This window comes from Salmo salar, chromosome ssa17, assembly GCF_905237065.1.
Source record: "Salmo salar chromosome ssa17, Ssal_v3.1, whole genome shotgun sequence".
Classification (NCBI taxonomy): domain Eukaryota; kingdom Metazoa; phylum Chordata; class Actinopteri; order Salmoniformes; family Salmonidae; genus Salmo; species Salmo salar.
In genome coordinates, this window is record NC_059458.1 from 19,767,501 (window position 1) to 19,786,640 (window position 19,140).

General features: G+C 44.6%; 1 protein-coding gene across 2 annotated transcripts in view; it reads right to left on the minus strand.

Moving 5' to 3' along the window:
* The window catches only part of LOC106591582 (fibronectin type III domain-containing protein 3B), a 224,477-nt gene that overhangs the window by 13,257 nt on the left and 192,080 nt on the right, over nt 1-19,140 (minus strand). For both annotated transcript variants that reach the window (XM_045698964.1, XM_045698965.1), the window contains exons 23-24: nt 8,096-8,367; nt 3,132-3,368 (exon numbers count right to left, since the gene is read on the minus strand). In XM_045698964.1, the coding sequence (XP_045554920.1) occupies nt 3,132-3,368; nt 8,096-8,367 (509 nt within the window). The remainder of the gene's footprint in view (nt 1-3,131; nt 3,369-8,095; nt 8,368-19,140) is intronic.

The following is a 19,140-nucleotide window of genomic DNA, read 5'->3' on the forward strand; positions in this document are numbered from 1 at the left end:
ATTCAGGCTTGGTGAACAGAAGCAAACGTCACGTTGCAGTGATGCGCGGGCTGACAACAACAATCCCTGTAGCAGATAGCTATACACGGACGTCAGGACCTGGACAAACCCAGCTGAGTGACTGATGACAATGACAACACACCAGTCTGATGTGTTCAACAAGATCTCTTTGGGATGTTTTCCCTTGCCTCGCTGGCTTGCTAGGTAATCAATCCTCTGGTGATATCTGCGATGTGGGAGACGATAACCGTCTGATTACTGTTTGCTAACTTGCATGAGCTGGCTTGCTAGGTAATCAATCCTCTGGTGATATCTGCGATGTGGGAGACGATAACCGTCTGATTACGTGTTTGCTAACTTGCATGAGCTGGCTTGCTAGGTAATCAATCCTCTGGTGATATCTGCGATGTGGGAGACGATAACCGTCTGATTACGTGTTTGCTAACTTGCATGAGCTGGCTTGCTAGGTAATCAATCCTCTGGTGATATCTGCGATGTGGGAGACGATAACCATCTGATTACGTGTTTGCTAACTTGCATGAGCTGGCTTGCTAGGTAATCAATCCTCTGGTGATATCTGCGATGTGGGAGACGATAACCGTCTGATTACGTGTTTGCTAACTTGCATGAGCTGCGTCTGAAGATCAGACGTGATCGTATTTACTTCCGCGTAAACAAACCGATTTTTTGATTGAGAACTGCGCATGCAACTTTGGATGATGTCCCAGGGAAATAGGTCTATAAGGACAGGAGTTTTTCCTGACCACAACACAAGGTCAGCTTGTAACTAGAACCCTGAGTTTTTCCTGGGCACAACACAATGTCAGCTTGTAACTAGAACCCTGAGTTTTTCCTGACCACAAGACAAGGTCAGCTTGTAACTAGGACCCTGAGTTTTTCCTGGGCACAACACAATGTCAGCTTGTAACTAGAACCCTGAGTTTTTCCTGACCACAAGACAAGGTCAGCTTGTAACTAGGACCCTGAGTCTTTCCTGGGCAGGTCACGTGGCCAGCAATATTTCAGGGCCCAATAGGCGTCCAGTATGTAATTCAATGAGAGCTGTCTGGTGGGGGGTGAATGTATGGGTATGAAGGAGGAGAGAGGAGAGAGGAGAGAGGAGAGGAGAGAGGGAGGGTTATACACTCACCAAGCTGTGAAAGCAGTTCAGCTCTGCTAGAATAGAAGGGTGTGTATGTTGGCATTGTGGGGGTCATACTGGACAGTCGGTTAATTACCATCCCATCAGTTAGGACACTACCCTCTGGCTGTGGCTAGGGGTGCCAGGATGCCAACCACACCAGTTATTCATGTTGTAATGTGGCTGTGGCTAGGGGTGCCAGGATGCCAACCACACCAGTTATTCATGTTGTAATGTGGCTGTGGCTAGGGGTGCCAGGATGCCAACCACACCAGTTATTCATGTTGTAATGTGGCTGTGGCTAGGGGTGCCAGGATGCCAACCACACCAGTTATCCATGTTGTAATGTGACTGTGGCCAGGGATGCCAAGATGCCAGGATGCCAACCACACCAGTTATCCATGTCGTAATGTGGCTGTGGCTAGGGATGCCAAGATGCCAGGATGCCAACCACACCAGTTATCCATGTCGTAATGTGACTGTGGCCAGGGATGCCAAGATGCCAGGATGCCAACCACACCAGTTATCCATGTTGTAATGTGACTGGCTAGGGATGCCAAGATGCCAGGATGCCAACCACACCAGTTATCCATGTTGTAATGTGACTGTGGCCAGGGATGCCAAGATGCCAGGATGCCAACCACACCAGTCATCCATGTTGTAATGTGACTGTGGCTAGGGATGCCAAGATGCCAGGATGCCAACCACACCAGTTATCCATGTTGTAATGTGACTGTGGCCAGGGATGCCAAGATGCCAGGATGCCAACCACACCAGTTATCCATGTCGTAATGTGACTGTGGCCAGGGATGCCAAGATGCCAGGATGCCAACCACACCAGTCATCCATGTTGTAATGTGACTGTGGCTAGGGATGCCAAGATGCCAGGATGCCAACCACACCAGTTATCCATGTTGTAATGTGACTGTGGCCAGGGATGCCAAGATGCCAGGATGCCAACCACACCAGCTATCCATGTCGTAATGTGGCTGTGGCTAGGGATGCCAAGATGCCAGGATGCCAACCACACCAGTTATCCATGTTGTAATGTGACTGTGGCCAGGGATGCCAAGATGCCAGGATGCCAACCACACCAGCTATCCATGTCGTAATGTGGCTGTGGCCAGGGATGCCAAGATGCCAGGATGCCAACCACACCAGCTATCCATGTCGTAATGTGGCTGTGGCTAGGGATGCCAAGATGCCAGGATGGCAACCACACCAGTTATCCATGTTGTAATGTGGCTGTGGCCAGGCAGGGATGCCAAGATACCAGGATGCCAACCACACCAGTTATCCATGTCGTAATGTGACTGTGGCTAGGGGTGCCAAGCATACCCATCACCCATGGCACTGCCAGGCAGACAGACAGTCTCTCTAATTCGCTCAATTATCCTGTATTACCTCCCTCCTCCCCTCCCTCCCTCTCTCCCTACCTCTCTACTTCCCTCCCTCGTATTTAATTCTCTCCCTCCCTCCCTCTCTCTCCCTCTCTACCTCTCTACTTCCCTCCCTCGTATTTCATTCTCTCCCTCTCTCTCCCTACCTCTACTTCCCTCCCTCGTATTTATTTCCCTCCCTCCCTCCCTCTCTCTCCCTCTCTACCTCTCTACTTCCCTCCCTCGTATTTCATTCTCTCCCTCCTTCAGTCTGTTCTCTAATAGACAGCATGGTTGACCAGTTCATGGTTCTAATTACTTCTGTAGTCTAGATGTTCTCATCGTGAGTTCTCCCTAGATCTACTGGTTACTGTCGTGTCTACCTACCCCCCCACCCCACACACACACACGCACGCACGCACGCACACACATGCACACACACCACTCACTCACACAATGTGTGTGAAGTATTTTCCTTCAGTAGAACTGTGATATGGTCATTTAACAGATGCTTTTATCTAGAAAGTACATAACATTGAGCCATTGGAACCATTGGAGTGTGTGTGTGTGTGTGTGTGTGTGTGTGTGTGTGTGTGTACTCTATACTCTACCTGTGGTTCTTATCTTCCATCTGTAGTGTGTAGAACATGTCATTGGAGAGCAGAGCGCGGGTGTGTGTGTGTGTGTGTGTGTTTGCAGCGTTCTCCCCCCACTTCAGTTTCAGGCTCTGGGGGCCGGCAGCCGAACATTCCAAAGGAGGAGGAGCCGGAGGGAGGGGGCGTGTCCTAGCCACCAGGGGTGGGCTCAACGGGCCACAGCCAATCACATTCACTGCTTGGATCTGCACACTGAGAGAGAAAGAGAGAGAGAGAGGTTAGGATAAATTGAGTGTGTGAAAGTTAGTTTGTCCATAACCTGTGTGTGTGTGTGTGTGTGTGTGTGTGTGTGTGTGTGTGTGTGTGTGTGTGTGTGTGTGTGTGTGTGTGTGTGTGTGTGTGTGTGTGTGTGTGTGTGCGTATTAGTATTTATTAGGGATCCCCATTAGTTCCTGCAGCAGCTACTCTTCCTGGGGTCCAAACACATTAAGGCACTTCCATCACACATAAAACTAAAGATCAAACAGTACATCATATAACATTACTACCCCAGTACATATCTACAGAACTGTATGGTCTGTGTGTCTGAGTACTAATGCTGGTTAACAGCAGAGGAGAGGCAGCATTAGAGGCGTTATAATGATGGGTGTTTCCTCTGTCCACTGAGTCCTGACTGACCCCTAACCTCACCTCATCCATCTAACCCAGTCTCTCCTGACTGACCCCTAACCTCACCTCATCCATCTAACCCAGTCTCTCCTGACTGACCCCTAACATCACCTCATCCATCTAACCCAGTCTCTCCTGACTGACCCCTAACATCACCTCATCCATCTAACCCAGTCTCTCCTGACTGACCCCTGACCCCTGACCTCACCGCATCCATCTAACCCAGTCTCTCCTGACTGACCCCTGACCCCTGACCTCACCTCATCCATCTAACCCAGTCTCTCCTGACTGACCCCTAACCTCACCTCATCCATCTAACCCAGTCTCTCCTGACTGACCCCTGACCTCACCTCATCCATCTAACCCAGTCTCTCCTGACTGACCCCTAACATCACCTCATCCATCTAACCCAGTCTCTCCTGACTGACCCCTGACCTCACCTCATCCATCTAACCCAGTCTCTCCTGACTGATATTTTCTGTTCCCCAAAACAAGTCACGCCTTGTAAAAATCTGCAAACTTTCAATAAATTTTCTGGTTTTCATGAAATCCCAGTTGGAGGATTCCTGGAATCAGGAGGGAATAAGCAAGAAATCTGGAATACTCCAACAGGATTTCTGGAAAACCAGGGAATTTTGCAACCCTAGTCATGCCTTTCAACATCATCCATATGGAATAACTAGGAATAAAGAGGAATAGCAATCACATCAACCTCAATCATCTAGAGTCATCTCATCCAGTATATTACAGTTATAACGCTGTATTAGATCTGATCTCAGATCTGTTCTTACAATCACATCAACCTCAATCATCTAGAGTCATCTCATCCAGTATATTACAGTTATAACGCTGTATTAGATCTGATCTCAGATCTGTTCTTACAATCACATCAACCTCAATCATCTAGAGTCATCTCATCCAGTATATTACAGTTATAACGCTGTATTAGATCTGTTCTTACAATCACATCAACCTCAATCATCTAGAGTCATCTCATCCAGTGTATTACAGTTATAACGCTGTATTAGATCTGATCTCAGATCTGTTCTTACAATCACATCAACCTCAATCATCTAGAGTCATCTCATCCAGTGTATTACAGTTATAACGCTGTATTAGATCTGATCTCAGATCTGTTCTTACAATCACATCAACCTCAATCATCTAGAGTCATCTCATCCAGTGTATTACAGTTATAACGCTGTATTAGATCTGATCTCAGATCTGTTCTTACAATCACATCAACCTCAATCATCTAGAGTCATCTCATCCAGTGTATTACAGTTATAACGCTGTATTAGATCTGATCTCAGATCTGTTCTTACAATTCCTTAACCTCTATGGCCCTCTGGATAGTAATGGCCAGTCCTGAATGACACGTCAGGAATATAATATGTCTGGTAAGATGAGGACTTACTGTGTTATTGTTCCATCTATTTTCTGTTGTTTACTAGAGTCCCTCCACTGTCCTGTTTTATTTTTCAGGAACCCTCCTCTCTCTCTCTGGATGATCTTGCTTCCTTTCCCTCACTCTCTCTCTCTCTCTCTCTCTGTCTGGACTCTCTCTCTCTTTCTGTCTGGACAATCTTTCTCCCTTCCTCTCTCTCTCTCTGGACATTCTCTCTATCTCTCTCTCTCTCTGTCTGTACTCTCTCTCTCTTTCTGTCCGGTCAATCTTTCTCCCTTCCTCTCTCTCTCTCTGGACATCCTCTCTCTCTCATTATCTTAATTATTTTACTGTCTGACATTTACCAACAGTAGCCTTTCCCTGATGACGCACACACACACACACACACACACACACACACACACACACACACACACACACACACACACACACACACACACACACACACACACACACACACACACACACACACACACACACACACACACACACACACACACACACACACACACACACACACACACACACACACCAATGGCTCAATGTTATATACACACAGGTTGTAGTTACTCCAGCACACAAAACAGAAAGTGTGGAAGATGACGAGAGAGGAGAGGGGAGATAATGAAAGAGAGAGAGAGGGAGGGAAAGTTAGATGGTGAAGATGAGAATAGTTTGGAGTATCAGATAATTAAATCTATCCTTCCTCTGGTCCTCTTTGTTTTATCCTTGTTAAATTGAAAACACTAAAACAATGTCTGAGACACTAAGATGAACAAACACTTTCCTATCAAAAAGGGAGAATGAGTTTTCCCACTGATCACCCTATGGAATGTCTTTATATGAGTTGGAATCAGTATCCAGGGGAAATGGACTGTAACCAATCAGATGGAGTGATTGATGGATACACATGCAAATGCACACACATACAGTGGAGGAAAAATGATTTGATCCCCTGCTGATTTTGTACGTTTGCCCACTTACAAAGAAATTATCAGTCTATAATTTTAATACTAGGTTTATTTGAACAGTGAGAGACAGAATAACAACAAAAAAATCCAGAAAAACGCATGTCAAAAATGTTATAAAATTATTTGCATTTTAATGAGGGAAATAAGTATTTGACCCCTCTGCAAAACATGACTTAGTACTTGGTGGCAAAACCCTTGTTGGCAATCACAGAGGTCAGACGTTTCTTGTAGTGGGCCACCAGGTTTGCACACATCTCAGAAGGGATTTTATCCCACTCCTCTTTGCAGATCTTCTCCAAGTCATTAAGGTTTCGAGGCTGACGTTTGGCAACTCGAACCTTCAGCTCCCTCCACAGATTTTCTATGGGATTAAGGTCTGGAGACTGGCTAGGCCACTCCAGGACCTTAATGTGCTTCTTCTTGAGCCACTCCTTTGTTGCCTTGGCCGTGTGTTTTGGGTCATTGTCATGCAGGAATACCCATCCACGACCCATTTTCAATGCCCTGGCTGAGGGAAGGAGGTTCTCACCCAAGATTTGACAGTACATGGCCCCGTCCATCGTCCCTTTGATGCGGTGAAGTTGTCCTGTCCCCTTAGCAGAAAAACACCCCCAAAGCATAATGTTTTCACCTCCATGTTTGACGGTGGAGATGGTGTTCTTGGGGTCATAGGCAGCATTCCTCCTCCTCCAAACACGGCGAGTTGAGTTGATGTCAAAGAGCTCCATTTTGGTCTCATCTGACCACAACACTTTCACCAGTTGTCCTCTGAGTCATTCAGATGTTCATTGGCAAACTTCAAACGGGCATGTATATGTATTCTTGATCAGGGGGATCTTGCGGGCGCTGCAGGATTTCAGTCCTTCACGGCGTAGTGTGTTACCAATTGTTTTCTTGGTGACTATGGTCCCAGCTGCCTTGAGATCATTGACAAGATCCTCCCGTGTAGTTCTGGGCTGATTCCTCACTGTTCTCATGATCATTGCAACTCCACGAGGTGAGATCTTGCATGGAGCCCCAGGCCGAGGGAGAGTGACAGTTCTTTTGTGTTTCTTCCATTTGCGAATAATCGCACCAAATATTGTCACCTTCTCACCAAGCTGCTTGGCGATGGTCTTGTAGCCCATTCCAGCTTATGTAGGTCTACAATCTTGTCCCTGACATCCTTGGAGAGCTCTTTGGTCTTGGCCATGGTGGAGAGTTTGCAATCTGATTGATTGATTGCTTCTGTGGACAGGTGTCTTTTTTACAGGTAACAAGCTGCGGTTAGGAGCACTCCCTTTAAGAGTGTGCTCCTAATCTCAGCTCGTTACCTGTATAAAAGACACCTGGGAGGCAGAAATCTTTCTGATTGAGAGGAGGTCAAATACTTATTTCCCTCATTAAAATGCAAATCAATTTATAACATTTCTGACATGCGTTTTTCTGGATATTTTTGTTGTTATTCTGTCTCTCACTGTTCAAATAAACCTACCATTAAAATTATAGACTGATCATTTCTTTGTCAGTGGGCAAACGTACAAAATCAGCAGGGGATCAAATACTTTTTCCCCCCACTGTACATAAGAGGGACAGTATTACCCAGTCAGTAGTGTTGTTCTAATTCAACTAGGTAAGAAAAGCAGTGACATGGTGACAATAACACACACACACACACACACACACACACACACACACACACACACACACACACACACCCGTGCATGCATACACAGATCTACAAACACTTGCTAACATGAATAGCCACACAGAATCACAAACACTTACTGAGAACAATAACCAATCACACGACTCCCTTTGTTAATTCCACAAACACACGGTATGATTACAGCCTGCTGCTATTAGTGCTGCTAAGTGGACTAACATCATCTCAGATGCCATCTCAATTACAACCCTGAACATTCTGCTGGGACTGGAAATAGTGTGTGTACCTGTACTGGCTGTCTGGTTGAAGGTCAGTGATCAGGTGACTGGTTCCTGTTTCCACGGTAATGAGTTGATCGTCCAGACTGATAATGTAAGATGTTATATCCGCCCCATTACAGTTAGGCTCCTCCCACTTCAGGAAGAGGCAGGTGGAGGGGGACTGATCTGATTGGAGCTGGTCAAGCAGGAAGAAAGAAGAGACTGCGTCGGGATTAGTCGCTGGAGTCTGGAAGGTCATCTGTTCACTGTAAGGCCCCGCCCCCGCTTGGTTCACCGCCTGGAGAGGTAGAGAGAGAGAGAGAAAGAGAGAGTGAGAGAGATAAAGACAGATAGACCAAGCGAGAGAGACCGAGCGAGAGAGACAGAGAGGCCGAGAGAGAGAGAGACAGAGAGACCGAGACAGAGAGACAGAGAGAGAGACAGAGATTTGAGTTTTAAATAATCTTTATTGGGTCTGGGAGCCCACAACACAAACACTCATACAAAACCATGGTTACACATCAATTAAAAACACAACACCAAATCCTCCTCCACAGTAACTAAACACAACAGCCTCTGAATACCCCATATACTCATAAACAGATCAATATTATTAACCACTTTGTAACAGGCAAACTCAACCCTCAGTCTCGCTGCCAACATTCCCTCCAGCATTCCCACCACATCCACAGACCCCTGTCCCCGAATACTGTTCTTTCGGGTCTTCCATATTGCTAATTTAGCTGCCCCTGACACAAAATTAAGCAAAATAACTACACCCCTTCGACTAAACCTGTACTTTGGCCCAAATATAAACAGTTGGGAAGAGAAAACCTCTCCCAGAGCTGAGAACCAACTAGTGATCAGGTCAATCATCCCCACCAACCTGGGACACTGCAAAAACAGATGTTCCAGAGTTCCAGACTCAGCACAGAATGGACACCCCTCCCTTCTTTTTCTGAAAGATATCAGAGCCTAGAAACCCCTCCCCAAAGTCTTCATCGCATCTCTGCCCCACTGAACCCTCCCTGGTAACCGTGGAGCGGACCACGTAAGCTGACCTGCCCACAGCGAGTCACTCTTTTCCCAATTGACTCTAGCTGAGACAAAAAAACATCCCCAAACCCAAAGGCTTTCATTGTTTTGAACAAGTACTGGTGGTCCACACGGTCAAAAGGCTTCTCCTGATCCAAAGAAAGTATACCCACATTTACATCAGACAGTTTACAAATGTCTAAAACATCTCTTATTAGAAACAAGTGATCATCAATAGAGAGGTCAGGTACACAGTAAGACTGGTCCTTGTGGACCAACAGCCCCAGATACTGTTTGAGAGACATTTAGATACAATTTTATATTCTGCGCACAGCAATGCAACAGGTCACCAATTTGTTATAACAGCCAAATCCCGCTTTTTTGGCAACAGTGAAAGCACCGCACGTTGACAGGATACAGGAAGAGAACCCTCATGAAAAGTTTCACACACCACTTCATAAAAATCTTCCCCAATAGAACCCCAAAAGTGCTTATTAAACTCAGATGGTAAACCATCGATGCCAGGGGCTCGGCCTGTTGAGAGCTGAATAACTGCTGTGGACATCTCCTGCAGAGTAATGTCAGACTCCAAAGCAGCTCTCTGCTCAGGGCCCAATTGAGGAAGTCCTTGTAACAACTGTTCAGTACACAGAGAATCACAATCCTCCGCTTTATAGAGAGCAGAGTAGAAATCTACGGCATGTTGGGGCATTTCACTATCATCTGTGGTCACCTTCCCATCAGGGAGACGAAGGCAGACCATCTGTTTACGTTGTAATGTCGACTGTCCTCTAGGTTAATAAAAAGCATCCATATCCTTGAGGGAAGCGAAACGAGACCTTATCAAGGTACCCTTCACTCTTTCATGTAGAAATGACCTCAGTTCATGTCTCTTGTCCTGTAAGTTCATAACTAGTCCGGGGTCATTCTGAGTGAGCAGCTTCAATTCAATAGATTTGATGTCCTGTTCAAGAGCCCTGATAGTCTCTTTAACTTCAATACGAGACAGGGCAGTATACTGTTGACAGAATAATCGTATTTGGGCCTTCCTAACCTCCCACCATTGTCTCAAGGACTCAAAATTCCCTTTTGTATCCCTCCATTTTTCCCAAAACAACAAAAACCTTTCCCAAAACATGACATCATGTAACAATTTAACATTAAAATACCAGTAAGATGATGACCTTTGTGGACAGGACAAGTGAATATCAACAATAACAATATGATGATCAGAGAAACCCACAGGAGTAATATCACACCTTCCAACCCTACTACAGTAGAGATCAGATACCTACAACCTGTCTAACCTTCCAACCCTACTACAGTAGTGATCAGATACATACAACCTGTCTAACCTTCCAACCCTACTACAGTAGTGATCAGATACATACAACCTGTCTAACCTTCCAACCCTACTACAGTAGAGATCAGATACATACCACCTGTCTAACCTTCCAACCCTACTACAGTAGTGATCAGATACAGACAACCTGTCTAACCTTCCAACCCTACTACAGTAGTGATCAGATACATACAACCTGACTCACCTTCCAACCCTACTACAGTACAGATCAGATACATACAACCTGTCTAACCTTCCAACCCTACTACAGTAGTGATCAGATACATACAACCTGTCTAACCTTCCAACCCTACTACAGTAGAGATCAGATACATACCACCTGTCTAACCTTCCAACCCTACTACAGTAGTGATCAGATACAGACAACCTGTCTAACCTTCCAACCCTACTACAGTAGTGATCAGATACATACAACCTGTCTAACCTTCCAACCCTACTACAGTAGTGATCAGATACAGACAACCTGTCTAACCTTCCAACCCTACTACAGTAGTGATCAGATACATACAACCTGTCTAACCTTCCAACCCTACTACAGTAGTGATCAGATACCTGTCTAACCTTCCAACCCTACTACAGTAGTGATCAGATACAGACAACCTGTCTAACCTTCCAACCCTACTACAGTAGTGATCAGATACAGACAACCTGTCTAACCTTCCAACCCTACTACAGTAGTGATCAGATACATAAAACCTGTCTAACCTTCCAACCCTACTACAGTAGTGATCAGATACAGACAACCTGTCTAACCTTCCAACCCTACTACAGTAGTGATCAGATACATACAACCTGTCTAACCTTCCAACCCTACTACAGTAGTGATCAGATACATACAACCTGTCTAACCTTCCAACCCTACTACAGTAGAGATCAGATACATACCACCTGTCTAACCTTCCAACCCTACTACAGTAGTGATCAGATACAGACAACCTGTCTAACCTTCCAACCCTACTACAGTAGTGATCAGATACATACAACCTGACTCACCTTCCAACCCTACTACAGTACAGATCAGATACATACAACCTGTCTAACCTTCCAACCCTACTACAGTAGTGATCAGATACATACAACCTGTCTAACCTTCCAACCCTACTACAGTAGAGATCAGATACATACCACCTGTCTAACCTTCCAACCCTACTACAGTAGTGATCAGATACAGACAACCTGTCTAACCTTCCAACCCTACTACAGTAGTGATCAGATACATACAACCTGTCTAACCTTCCAACCCTACTACAGTAGTGATCAGATACAGACAACCTGTCTAACCTTCCAACCCTACTACAGTAGTGATCAGATACAGACAACCTGTCTAACCTTCCAACCCTACTACAGTAGTGATCAGATACATACAACCTGTCTAACCTTGCTGCACTGACACAACCTTCCCACTTGCACTCCATCACTCGTACCAGGCATCTCCTCCACTACCTGGGAGACTAGCCCCACCTGAACCCCCTCCTGTACCCCATTACTCATAGTGGACATCTCCTCCACTACCTGGGAGACTAGCCCCACCTGAACCCCCTCCTGTACCCCATTACTCATAGTGGACATCTCCTCCACTACCTGGGAGACTAGCCCCACCTGAACCCCCTCCTGTACCCCATTACTCATAGTGGGCATCTCCTCCACTACCTGGGAGACTAGCCTCACCTGAACCCCCTCCTGTACCCCATTACTCATAGTGGGCATCTCCTCCACTACCTGGGAGACTAGCCCCACCTGAACCCCCTCCTGTACCCCATTACTCATAGTGGGCATCTCCTCCACTACCTGGGAGACTAGCCCCACCTGAACCCCCTCCTGTACCCCATTACTCATAGTGGGCATCTCCTCACCAGTCTGAGGAAATGGCTCTTCAGATCCATCCTTACCTTCTACAACAATATTTTTCTGCTGCATAGCATTCCCCTCTGGTACAAGTTGCAACTCCGTGCCCTCAACATGGACAACTTGTTCCTCAGCAACAGGTGCTTGTGGCTGCTCAACCACTGTCGGCCCACCTCTCCCTACATTAGTGGGCCCAGGCGTTACGAGGACCACCTCTCCCTACATCAGTGGGCCCAGGCGTTACGAGGACCACCTGCGCCCCTCCCTCTGCCTTCTCCCTTCTCGGACAAGCATGTCGCTTATGACCAACATCCCCACACTCAAAACACTGTTGACTACCCATACTAGCATAAACCATATACAGTCTGTTGTCACACTTGGCTTTAAACGATAACTCCAAAGTCTGCTCCGGTGAGTCCAAAAACATAAACACCTGTCACCAAAACAACATAACCTGTTTCAAAGCCGGGTGTTTGAAACGACATAACCTGTTTCAGAGCCGGGTGTTTGAAACGACATAACCTGTTTCAGAGCCGGGTGTTTGAAACGACATAACCTGTTTCAGAGCCGGGTGTTTGAAACGACATAACCTGTTTCAGAGCCGGGTGTTTGAAACGACATAACCTGTTTCAGAGCCGGGTGTTTGCAACCCAACGAGACAATCTTAATTGAACTTGCGAACTTCCAAAACCGCAATAACTCGCGCTCCAATAGCTCATTGGGAATAAACGGCGGTACATTTGAAATCGTTACCCTTGTTGACGGAGAAAAAAGCGGCGTAACTTGAATAAACATTCCTTTAAGAAGTACGCCATGCTCAACCATACGATCAACAAGACTCTCTTCTTTAAGAAGTACACCATGCTCAACCATACGATTAACAAGACTCTCTTCTTTAAGAAGTACACCATGCTCAACCATATGATCAACAACTCTCTTCTTTAAGAAATACACCATGCTCAACCATACGATCAACAAGACTCTCTTCTTTAAGAAATACACCATGCTCAACCATACGATCTACAAGACTCTCTTCTTTAAGAAGTACACCATGCTCAACCATACGATCTACAAGACTCTCTTCTTTAAGAAGTACACCATGCTCAACCATACGATCTACAAGACTCTCTTCTTTAAGAAGTACACCATGCTCAACCATACGATCTACAAGACTCTCTTCTTTAAGAAGTACACCATGCTCAACCATACGATCTACAAGACTCTCTTCTTTAAGAAATACACCATGCTCAACCATACGATCAACAAGACTCTCTTCTTTAAGAAGTACACCATGCTCAACCATACGATTAACAAGACTCTCTTCTTTAAGAAGTACGCCATGCTCAACCATACGATTAACAACTCTCTTCTTTAAGAAATACACCATGCTCAACCATACGATCTACAAGACTCTCTTCTTTAAGAAGTACACCATGCTCAACCATACGATTAACAAGACTCTCTTCTTTAAGAAGTACACCATGCTCAACCATACGATCTACAAGACTCTCTTCTTTAAGAAATACACCATGCTCAACCATACGATCAACAAGACTCTCTTCTTTAAGAAGTACACCATGCTCAACCATACGATCTACAAGACTCTCTTCTTTAAGAAATACACCATGCTCAACCATACGATCAACAACTCTCTTCTTTAAGAAGTACACCATGCTCAACCATACGATCAACAAGACTCTCTTCTTTAAGAAGTACACCATGCTCAACCATACGATCAACAAGACTCTCTTCTTTAAGAAATACACCATGCTCAACCATACGATCAACAACTCTCTTCTTTAAGAAGTACACCATGCTCAACCATACGATTAACAACTCTCTTCCTTAAGAAATACACCATGCTCAACCATACGATCAACAACTCTCTTCTTTAAGAAGTACACCATGCTCAACCATACGATCAACAAGACTCTCTTCTTTAAGAAGTACACCATGCTCAACCATACGATCAACAACTCTTCTTTAAGAAATACACCATGCTCAACCATACGATCAACAAGACTCTCTTCTTTAAGAAGTACACCATGCTCAACCATACGATTAACAACTCTCTTCTTTAAGAAATACACCATGCTCAACCATACGATCTACAAGACTCTCTTCTTTAAGAAATACACCATGCTCAACCATACGATCAACAAGACTCTCTTCTTTAAGAAGTACACCATGCTCAACCATACGATCTACAAGACTCTCTTCTTTAAGAAATACACCATGCTCAACCATACGATCAACAACTCTCTTCTTTAAGAAGTACACCATGCTCAACCATACGATCAACAAGACTCTCTTCTTTAAGAAGTACACCATGCTCAACCATACGATCAACAAGACTCTCTTCTTTAAGAAATACACCATGCTCAACCATACGATCAACAACTCTCTTCTTTAAGAAGTACACCATGCTCAACCATACGATTAACAACTCTCTTCCTTAAGAAATACACCATGCTCAACCATACGATCAACAACTCTCTTCTTTAAGAAGTACACCATGCTCAACCATACGATCAACAAGACTCTCTTCTTTAAGAAGTACACCATGCTCAACCATACGATCAACAACTCTTCTTTAAGAAATACACCATGCTCAACCATACGATCAACAAGACTCTCTTCTTTAAGAAGTACACCATGCTCAACCATACGATTAACAACTCTCTTCTTTAAGAAATACACCATGCTCAACCATACGATTAACAACTCTCTTCTTTAAGAAATACACCATGCTCAACCATACGATCAACAAGACTCTCTTCTTTAAGAAGTACACCATGCTCAACCATACGATTAACAACTCTCTTCTTTAAGAAATACACCATGCTCAACCATACGATTAACAACTCTCTTCTTTAAGAAATACACCATGCTCAACCATACGATCAACAAGACTCTCTTCTTTAAGAAATACACCATGCTCAACCATACGATTAACAACTCTCTTCTTTAAGAAATACACCATGCTCAACCATACGATTAACAAGACTCTCTTCTTTAAGAAAAACCACCACCGCTTAATTCATCCGTGACGCATAAGCAACATTCTCATATCCTATCTTCTCTCCTACGGCGATCAGAAACTCCTCCACAGTGACAGTAGCCTCAGTAACACACCTAAAGCCGTGCCGAAGTGACAGGGACGGAGTCCCCATGTGAGTCGCAATCCCCGCCAAAACCAGGGTAATTTCAACACGAAAAACAATACACTTAATTCTACGACGACAACTAAATAAAACTAATGATAACCTTAATCATGCATAGGAAGAAAAAAAAATAGCACCAAGAAAAGGAAACGTAAAAGAAAAACCAAGATATCTAACTCTACACAGCACTCACTCAGACAATTCCCAGCATGCACCAAACACTCCCAGCATGCAGAGAGAAAGAGACCGAGAGACAGAGAGAGAGACAGAGAGACAGAGAGAGAGAAAGCTCTAGTGTTTGATTTTTAAATGGTTATTACCTTACTCACAAATAAAGACATATCATACTGCCCTGACAAACACACACACACACTGCTAATGTTGTTACTGTCCTATGCGACCTCTCTAGTCTACTAATAACATCAGTGATATAAACCACATAGATGAGTCATAAAGAAAGCAGCCATAAAATCAACGAGAAAATAAATCAGGAGTCCTACAACAGGGCAGTGTGTGTGTGTGTGTGTGTGTGTGTGTGTGTGTGTGTGTGTGTGTGTGTGTGTGTGTGTGTGTGTGTGTGTGTGTGTGTGTGTGTGGTTGAGAGCGGGTGCATAAACTACAATCTATCAAGCACAACCTTTCCTTGACCTTCACAGACATTTTGACAGTCAGCTCTAGAACCTAGTCATCTCATCACAAGATGTAGTTAGAGAATGTAAATGTGTGTGTGTGTACCTGTAGTCTACAGCAACCGGTGTGTGTGTGTGTGTGTGTGTGTGTGTGTGTGTGTGTGTGTGTGTGTGTAGTCTACGGCAATAATGTGTGTGTGTGTGTGTGTGTGTGTGTGTGTGTGTGTGTGTGTGTGTGTGTGTGTGTGTGTGTGTGTGTGTATACCTGTAGTCTACAACAGTAGTGTGTGTACCTGTAGTCTAAAGCAGTAGTGTGTGTGTGTGTACATGTAGTCTACAGCAGTAGTGTGTATACCTGTAGTTTACAGCAGTAGTGTGTATACATGTAGTCTACAGCAGTAGTGTGTGTGTGTGTACATGTAGTCTACAGCAGTATTGTGTGTGTGTATACCTGTAGTCTACAGCAGTAGGGTGTGTACCTGTAGTCTACAGCAGAAGTGTGTATACATGTAGTCTACAGCAGTAGTGTGTGTATACCTGTAGTCTACAGCAGTAGTGGGTGTGTATACCTGTAGTCTACAGCAGTAGTGTGTGTGTGTGTGTACCTGTAGTCTACAGCAGTAGTGTGTATACCTGTAGTCTACAGCAGTAGTGTGTGTATACCTGTAGTCTACAGCAGTAGTGTGTGTATACCTGTAGTCTACAGCAGTAGTGTGTGTATACCTGTAGTCTACAGCAGTAGTGTGTGTATACCTGTAGTCTACAGCAGTAGTGTGTGTATACCTGTAGTCTACAGCAGTAGTGTGTGTATACCTGTAGTCTACAGCAGTAGTGTGTGTACCTGTAGTCTAAAGCAGTAGTGTGTGTATACCTGTAGTCTACAGCAGTAGTGTGTGTATACCTGTAGTCTACAGCAGTAGTGTGTGTATACCTGTAGTCTACAGCAGTAGTGTGTGTATACCTGTAGTCTACAGCAGTAGTGTGTGTATACCTGTAGTCTACAGCAGTAGTGTGTGTACCTGTAGTCTAAAGCAGTAGTGTGTATACATGTAGTCTACAGCAGTAGTGTGTGTACCTGTAGTCTACAGCAGTAGTGTGTATACCTGTAGTCTACAGCAGTAGTGTGTGTACCTGTAGTCTACAGCAGTAGTGTGTATACATGTAGTCTACAGCAGTAGTGTGTGTATACCTGTAGTCTACAGCAGTAGTGTGTGTATACCTGTAGTCTACAGCAGTAGTGGGTGTGTACCTGTAGTCTACAGCAGTAGTGTGTGTGTGTGTGTGTGTACCTGTAGTCTACAGCAGTAGTGTGTATAGCTGTAGTCTACAGCAGTAGTGTGTATACCTGTAGTCTACAGCAGTAGTGTGTATACCTGTAGTCTACAGCAGTAGTGTGTATACCTGTAGTCTACAGCAGTAGTGTGTGTACCTGTAGTCTAAAGCAGTAGTGTGCGTACCTGTAGTCTACAGCAGTAGTGTGTGTACCTGTAGTCTACAGCAGTAGTGTGTGTACCTGTAGTCTACAGCAGTAGTGTGTGTACCTGTAGTCTATAGCAGTAGTGTGTGTACCTGTAGTCTACAGCAGTAGTGTGTATACCTGTAGTCTACAGCAGTAGTGTGTGTATACCTGTAGTCTACAGCAGTAGTGTGTGTATCTGTAGTCTAAAGCAGTAGTGTGTATACATGTAGTCTACAGCAGTAGTGTGTATACCTGTAGTCTATAGCAGTAGTGTGTGTACCTGTAGTCTACAGCAGTAGTGTGTGTATACCTGTAGTCTACAGCAGTAGTGTGTGTATACCTGTAGTCTACAGCAGTAGTGTGTGTACCTGTAGTCTAAAGCAGTAGTGTGTATACATGTAGTCTACAGTAGTAGTGTGTATACCTGTAGTCTACAGCAGTAGTGTGTGTACCTGTAGTCTACAGCAGTAGTGTGTGTATACCTGTAGTCTACAGCAGTAGTGTGTGTATACCTGTAGTCTACAGCAGTAGTGTGTGTACCTGTAGTCTAAAGCAGTAGTGTGTATACATGTAGTCTACAGCAGTAGTGTGTATACATATAGTCTACAGCAGTAGTGTGTGTACCTGTAGTCTACAGCAGTAGTGTGTGTACCTGTAGTCTATAGCAGTAGTGTGTGTACCTGTAGTCTACAGCATTAGTGTGTATACCTGTAGTCTACAGCAGTAGTGTGTGTGTACCTGTAGTCTACAGCAGTATTGTGTGTGTGTATACCTGTAGTCTACAGCAGTAGTGTGTGTACCTGTAGTCTACAGCAGTAGTGTGTGTGTACCTGTAGTCTAAAGCAGTAGTGTGTGTATACCTGTAGTCTACAGCAGTAGTGTGTGTATACCTGTAGTCTACAGCAGTAGTGTGTGTATCTGTAGTCTAAAGCAGTAGTGTGTATACATGTAGTCTACAGCAGTAGTGTGTATACCTGTAGTCTATAGCAGTAGTGTGTGTACCTGTAGTCTACAGCAGTAGTGTGTGTATACCTGTAGTCTACAGCAGTAGTGTGTGTATACCTGTAGTCTACAGCAGTAGTGTGTGTACCTGTAGTCTAAAGCAGTAGTGTGTATACATGTAGTCTACAGTAGTAGTGTGTATACCTGTAGTCTACAGCAGTAGTGTGTGTACCTGTAGTCTACAGCAGTAGTGTGTGTATACCTGTAGTCTACAGCAGTAGTGTGTGTATACCTGTAGTCTACAGCAGTAGTGTGTGTACCTGTAGTCTAAAGCAGTAGTGTGTATACATGTAGTCTACAGCAGTAGTGTGTATACATATAGTCTACAGCAGTAGTGTGTGTACCTGTAGTCTACAGCAGTAGTGTGTGTACCTGTAGTCTATAGCAGTAGTGTGTGTACCTGTAGTCTACAGCATTAGTGTGTATACCTGTAGTCTACAGCAGTAGTGTGTGTGTACCTGTAGTCTACAGCAGTATTGTGTGTGTGTATACCTGTAGTCTACAGCAGTAGTGTGTGTACCTGTAGTCTACAGCAGTAGTGTGTGTGTACCTGTAGTCTAAAGCAGTAGTGTGT